This window comes from Austrofundulus limnaeus, unplaced genomic scaffold (genome assembly GCF_001266775.1).
Source record: "Austrofundulus limnaeus strain Quisiro unplaced genomic scaffold, Austrofundulus_limnaeus-1.0 Scaffold491, whole genome shotgun sequence".
Lineage (NCBI taxonomy): Eukaryota > Metazoa > Chordata > Actinopteri > Cyprinodontiformes > Rivulidae > Austrofundulus > Austrofundulus limnaeus.
The window spans coordinates 97,157-104,656 of NW_013952893.1; the positions used below are offsets into that span (position 1 = coordinate 97,157).

At 41.6% G+C, this 7,500-nt stretch overlaps 1 protein-coding gene across 1 annotated transcript in view; it reads right to left on the reverse strand.

Moving 5' to 3' along the window:
• Window positions 1–438: 438 nt before the first annotated feature.
• The window catches only part of LOC106530123 (probable E3 ubiquitin-protein ligase MID2), a 28,438-nt gene continuing 21,376 nt past the window's right edge, over window positions 439–7,500 (reverse strand). Inside the window, exons 8-10 of the mRNA XM_014025698.1 lie at window positions 2,073–2,271; window positions 1,836–2,002; window positions 439–467 (exon numbers count right to left, since the gene is read on the reverse strand). Of these exons, the coding sequence (XP_013881152.1) occupies window positions 2,200–2,271 (72 nt within the window). The 3' untranslated portion in view covers window positions 439–467; window positions 1,836–2,002; window positions 2,073–2,199. The remainder of the gene's footprint in view (window positions 468–1,835; window positions 2,003–2,072; window positions 2,272–7,500) is intronic.

The window sequence follows — 7,500 nt, forward strand, 5'->3', positions numbered from 1 at the left end:
GGTGAAAATTTCATGTCATTAGCACCTCTAGTAATATATTTACTGAGAAAAATGGTGACGTGTTCAATACTTATTTTACCCGCTGTATTTGTGTGGAGGTGGTCTTTGTGTGTGTGTGTGTGGTTGTGTGTTACTCACCTTTGCAGATCCGGAGTGGCTAGAGGTGGAGCCTTCAGTTACTCACCTGTCGAGGATTCCGTTGATGAGGTCTGCTCCTACTTTAGCTCCTGAGAGTGATCCATTCCTTGCTGCATTATTCAGTCACTTGGACTCTTCTGTGAAGTTTTTGGACTTACTTGTTCTTGTGACTGGACCCTCTCATGTACTTCCTGGAGCCTTCGCCTGGACCCCTCTGTCCTGCCACTCTCCTATGGGTCTGTAAACACTCAACACACTCTCTGAAAACCCTCTACTTACCTCCTGGATATCCGGTGCCTCCTCCTCCAAGTCTGCCTCCTCCACGAAACCTGTAAGGAAAAGATCATCAGCAAATTCTCCCAAGTTCACTACAAACAAGAAACTAAATCATTAACTTCCCTTTTAGGAATCTACCCAACCATCCTCTGCCATAAAAATAAACATCTTAACTTTTACTCTCTTGTGTTGGTATCACTAGTTATGTTTACTTGCACAAAATTTTTTCATCGGATTGAAATATATTCGGATTAAATAATCTGAATGTACTGTTTACATGGACACAATCCGATCATGACAAGTGTTTACTTGCACCGAACTTTTATTCAGAATAAAAGTCTGGACATGCACAGTGTTGTAAACTTTCAGCTCCACTTCCGTTACAAACGTAAACAAAACTCTTCTGTGCATTCAGGATGGACCCGTGTCAGCTTTTAATAATGGTAGAGACATCGTTACTCCTTGGTTGAGCTGCAGATGAAGCAATACGGGTCTTTTATTTGTTTTTTATTTTTTATTTTTTGCGAAGCAACATCTGCTGTTTGTCTTCTTTTTTTATCTGTTAAGAGAGCGAGGAGGAAAAGTTCTACGTGGCGCAGCGCAGCTGAAGCGCTGCTGCCCTGCCTCCTCTAAAGAGCAGAACCGGGTCAGTTTTCCACAATCAGAATAAGATGATCCGATTAAATGTTTACACGCACGTCATTCCGATTATCAATCGGCATAACCCACCCCTCTCATTCAGATTAAAAATTCATTCGGATCGAGCTCAATCGGATCAGAATAATCCGACCGGGCTGTTTTTACATGACACATTTTTATTCCGAAAGGCCGTTTAATCCGATTACTTCAATCCATGTAAACGTATACTACTGTCTACTGTGGCTTGTAACTTTGGCTTTGTAACAACTGAACACCAAATGTTTCTGTTGTGATGCAATAATACTCAAACCATATTGACTGAAGTTATGTTCACCTTCATTCAACCATGTAGTGTTTCAGCCCTTAAAACTCACTAAGAATACAGTTTGATAATCAATCATAGTTTCATACAGCAGAGACACAGGTGGAGCACAGGTGTGTTGGTTTATCCTCTCACATAAGTATTATAATATGTGTAAAGGACACACTGGAGGGGGGTCTGGGGGTCCTCCCTCAGAAAATTTTGAATAAATTAGAAGCTATAATGTATTTTAACAGGCTGTTAAAGATACTTTTACCTACATAAATAAACACCTGATTTAATGAATAGAGACAAATTCTTCATTAAACTAGTTACATCGTCCTGTTTTTAAACTCACTTATAATTCAGATAGTTAAATTAATGTGACAGATTATCCCAAACAAGCTTAGAGGAGGTTTTTACATTTATTCACAAGATTGATTTTGTGGAGATTGGTGTTTTTTGCTTTTTTGAGACTCACTGCAGATTCAGAGTGGCAGAGGAGGAGCTTCCAATTATCCACCTGTTCCAGCTTCTGTTGATGAGTCCAACTGGTACTTAAGCCTCTGAGTGAGATCCAGTCTTTGCTGAATCATTCAGTCACTTCGGTAATGTTGAGACAGCCTACTGTGAGTTACCTCTGAGAACCTTAAAGATATTTATTGTGTTTTTTCATCTGTTTCCAAGGAATTACCCCCACCCCCCTCCCGTGACTTACCTGTGGATCCTGGATCAGTGGACAATTTCCTTGATGACCAACACTCTGGACTCATCCCTGGTTAAAGCTCTGTCCTCCATCTTGCCACTCTTGCTCCTCCAGAGTCATCTGCAAAACAACAAGTCTCTCAAAATTGTGGAACACAAACCTCCCGGATCACCTCCACCTCCTCCTCTGGGTCTGCCTCCTCGACGATTATCTGTAAGAGAGAAAGGCATTATTATGCTCACCATTAATACCCTCCAAACCTCAGTTACTAATAATCTCCCTTTCCCTTCCAGGACTCCTATCCCCATTCCCTCCACTGTAAATAAATCATATTTTTACAATCTGTGTCCAGTGTCCTTTTCAGTCTTTGCTTGAATTTGAGTACTATTTTTGGGTTCAAGTATAACAGAATGATTCAGCCAGCATAAGTACTCACGGCAAGACTGCTAAGGAACAAATCTTAGAAACCTTAGCTCTCCAAGAGCAACGTTTGTCTGTTACTGAAAAGTTGTTTCAACAGATTCTGAGCTAACAACAAAAACTGACTGATAATATGTGTTATGGCAATATTTATTTAACAAAGACAGAAATACGTGGTCCAAGAATGAAGGTACTCCATGAGATGATCAGCTGAGTTTTATTGCAACAACAGGAAACACAAACAACAACCTGGCCTGTCTCTGTGCCTCTGCTTCTCTCTGTCACTGTCTCTCCACACTACTCACTGTGTCTCGAGAGGCCTCATATATATATTAACAAACACCATAATGTCATCTTAGCAAGACTTGATACAAGATCAGCGGAATACAAAGATACACACAAGTGATATCTAAGAATGACTGTTGTTAGCAAATCTTGTTCTGACTTTAATCATTCTGTCTGCAGATGAACAGCATGTCATAAAAACCTAGGTCATTAAAGGATGTCATGAATTACTGGCTGAAACATAAAAGTATTAGATCCATTACACCTCCCCCATTTGATCATTAAATCACCAATTAAATGATCAATAAAACAAAAAAAAACTCTTTAATGTATTAAAAACACGTCATCATAAACCTAAGTATATGTACTTTTCTAAAATCCCAACCCCAGTATTTCCAATTTCATTCCTCCCACAGTCATTACTAACCCCAAAACATAGTTAACACACAAAAGTGTTTGGATCATCTTGAACACAAACAGGATTGTCTGTTTTGWTGTGTGGAAGGGTCAGAGGTGGTGTTGAGGCTCTGTGACTTTTTGTAGATCTTGGTTTAGTTCCTGGGGCTAGAAGGTGAGAGTTAGCAGGATTATGGCATGGTGTTTGTTTGATATTAATCTCGCCAGGTTCTTCCATGTTGTTAGTAAAATTCAGGAGGGGGCATTCCACTTGCTGTCCTGTTGGGGTCTYAGAGTCCAAGAGMTCCTCTGTTTGTGATGCTGGTTCTGCAGCTCGAAGTAACTCCTCTCTCTCTGGTTCTGATTCTGAAGCAGTCTCCTTATCAGTAACTGGCACGCTGTGTTCCATCGATATCTCAGTTTTCTCCAGCTGTCCTTCAGACATCAGCTGTTGTGGTTTGTCCTGTTGTTTGGTTCCAGCCGGAACTTTGTTCAGAAAATACTTCATGTTTGAAACCAGAAGCTGTGCTCCAGTTTGATTCAGAGTCATTCCATCAGACCTGAAGAGATGTTTTCTTTCCCAGAAGAGATCAAAGTTATCCACAAAACTCACAGAGTGGTCAGCACAGAGCTTTTCCAAAAAGCCATTAAGAGCCAACAGTCTGCTGAACCTCTCGGCTCCTCCTCTTGCTGTGGGAACGGGCCCACAGTGAACACATCCATGTTAAGATTTTTAACTGCATTCAGCAGCTGAATAAAATCCTTCTTCAGGATTTCTGACTGTCGGTTCATAACTTCATCACTTCCTGTATGAATGATGAGTGTCTTCAAAGTTGGATACTCTGCTGTTATTTCCAGAATCTTCTCTGCGAGGTCAGACACTTTATCAGCAAAACTCAGAACTTTGACTTTTTTCATGTTCCAGAAGCCTCTGATGTCATTCACCATTTTATCTGTGATGATCAGCATTTCTTGATTTTTGAAAGACTCTCTTTGGACTTGTTTTGGCTTTGAGCTGGATCTGGATCTGGTCTCAGATCCCTCACTGAGATCAGATAGGGAACTTTGATCAGACTCACCAGTTTCTTCCAGTGGTGTGAATCCGTTTTGAAGAAAGACTACTTCATTTCTCTGGCTGTCATCAGATGTTTTGATTACAGCCTGTTGCTTTCTTCTCCTTGCTGGAGGAGAAAAAGCATTTATCTGTAACTCTGGCCATTCGATGTCATCTAAGAGCTGAATCCTTCCTGAGAGATTTTTTGGTCTGGCACAGAGTTCCATAATAGCTTCACCCTCAGATGTTGATCCATGTTGATCTCTCATCTCAGCCTTCTCACCCATTTTAACACATGTTGAGTTCTCTAAAGCATTCATCTCTTCCAAACAATGAATCTTGAGCTCCAACACCGTCACCTTTTGGAGAAGCTGGCAGAAACCCTCTTTGGAAAAGTAAGGAGGCATCTTGAAGCTTTTCTGTACTCACTCTCAGCAGWTGATGTTTCAAAAATCTTCTCAGGTTCTTCAACAGCCAAAAATAAAATCCAATGCTCTTTTTTTATTCAAGATCGTCCATCACAATTGTCACCAGCGTATCTCTGTTGTTAAAAACAATTTACCATAAAAAGATTCTTTTCATCCAGCTGGAGACACGGTCCTGAGCAGTCCAGTCCTTGCTCACTCATATCAGTCCACCTACAATGTGGCCTTGGTCCGTCGATCAATGGAAAACACAAAGATAAACACAAGTGATATCTAAGAATGACTGTTGTTAGCAAATCTTGTTCTGACTTTAATCATTCTGTCTGCAGATGAACAGCAAGTCATGAAAACCTAGGTCTTTAAAGGATGTCATGAATTACTGGCTTAAACATAAAAGTATTAGATCCATTACAATATGGATAAACTTGGTGGTCTGGTTCACTCCCTGGGTCAAAATGTAACCTCTCTCCTTTCACCTGCAGAAACAGCCAGTGCTAACCCTGTTCCTCAACCCTCCACTTCACCAGCTCAAACCACCTGAGAACCTGGGATTAAACCCAGTCAACTGTTTAGTGGTAATCCCGAACATTTCTGTGGGTTTATGTTACAGTGTAACCTGGCCTTCTATAGAGCCCCTCAAACTTTTGCCTCTGACTCATCACGAATCCTTACATTATCGCTGCACTACAAGGAGATGCTTTAAGATGGGCCCATGCTTATTTCAACTCACTATCCATAAAGAACTGCTTGTTTTCTACCTTCTTTAATGACTTCCAGAGGGTCTTCGAATGTCCCCTTCACCAGGAAACCGCATCTAAGAGGCTAATGGCACTACAACAGGGAACTCAATCTGTGGCGGACTTCACTCTCCATTTCTGGATTGCCACTCGGGAGGCTGGATGGGATGATTTTGCTCTGAGAGGAGTTTTTGTCAACACCCTCAATGACCACATTAAAGATCAGCTGGCTAAAAGAGATGAGCCTGACAATTTGAACAATTTGATTGACCTGGCTATCCGTATTGACAATCGCTTCAGAGAAGGTAAAAATCCAGGAAACTACAGATCCCAAAATACCCAGGGGCCGTTCACTCCACTTCCGAAACGGTAAGTTACACTACCTTCTCTAACATATCCAATGCCACTCCAGAACCCGAACCAATGCAGGTCGGATGTATGCGTCTCACTCCAGAGGAAAGACAGTGCCGTTTTTCTGCCAAAGAATGCATATATTGTGGTAAGAAGGGCCATTTCAATGATGCTTGTCCTATCCTTTTAAAAGGCCGTTCCCATCAGTAAGACAGGAGACACTGGTGGGTGCCTCAAATAATTCTCCTGACAACCGTTTAACCCTTTCCTCCACCCTTTGTGTCAATAAGATTCATCTTCCTGTGCAGTTATTGATTGACTCTGGTGCTGAAAAAATCTTATCAGTAATGATCTAGTGGAACAACTATCCATCTCCAAAGAGGAATTATATCAACCGCTGTCTGTGGTGGCGCTCACCAGTCAGACCCTCTCCACCATCACTCACAAGGTACCTTCCCTCTATATTGTCATCTCTGGCAACCATCACGAACTGGGTGAGTTTTTTGTTTTTCATACCAATACTCCTCAAATTATTCTCGGATTCCTTTGGCTCTCTAAACAAAACCCCATTATTGATTGGTCCTTAAAGAAAATAACTTCCTGGAGTAATTTCTGCCCTTCTAACTGCCTTAAATTGGAAGTTTCTCCCACCCTGTTTCAAGGATGAGGAAATAGATTTATCTCAAATCCCTACACATTATCATGATCTCGCCCCTGTGTTCAGTAAGACTCGTGCCTTCTCTTTACCCCTTCATCGTCCATATGACTGTTCCATAGATCTCCTCCCAGGTGCTCCTCAACCCTCTTGCAGGTTGTACAACTTGTTTGGTCCTGAGAAAGAGACTATGAAGGACTATTTTGAGGCTTCATTAGCATCTGGTATTATTCTTCCTTCTACCTCCCCGGTGGGGGCTGGTGTTTTCTTTGTTTCTAAAAAGTACAATTCCCTCAGACCATGTATTGATTTATAGAGAGCTAAACAAGATCACCATTAAAATAAATACCCACTACCATTGATTGACTCTATCTACGAACAACTTCAGGGAGTCACCATCTTCACTAAACAATCTCAGAAATGCATACCACCTGGTTCATATAAGGGAGGGGGACAAGTGGAAGACAGCCTTCAGGACTCCCTTAGGCCATTTTGAATATTTGGTTATGCCATTTGGTTTAACCAATGCCCCCACCGTGTTTCAAGCCTTGGTTAATGATGTCCTCAGGGATTTTTTGAACAACTTTGTCTTTGTATATCTGGATGATATTTCGATTTATTCCAAGGACCCTCAGCAACACAACCAACATGTTCGGACTGTCCTCCAATACTTACTGGAAAACCAACTCTTCGTTAAAGCTGAAAATGTGAGTTTGGAGTACCTTCTGTTACTTTGGGGTTTGTGTTTAAGAGTGGACAGGTCTGGACAGATCCTGCTAAAGTGAAGGCTGTCACTGTGTGGCCCACCCCCGAGAACCGCAAACAACTTCAGCGCTTTCTGGGCTTTGCAAATTTTTACTGTCGTTTTATCAGGAACTACAGTCAGGTGGTAAGCCCTCTAACCCAACTCACTTAATCTCTCCGTGTTTTTCTTGGAATAATGAGGCTGAAGCTGCCTTTTGCAAGCTTAAGAAACTTTTTTCTTCCGCCCCCATTCTCACCCATCCCAATATCGATCTACAGTTTCAAGAAGAGGTGGATGCTTCAGATTCGGGAGTTGGTGCTGTGCTTTCTCAGTGCTCCCCTCTGGATAACAAGTTGCACTCTTGTGCATTTT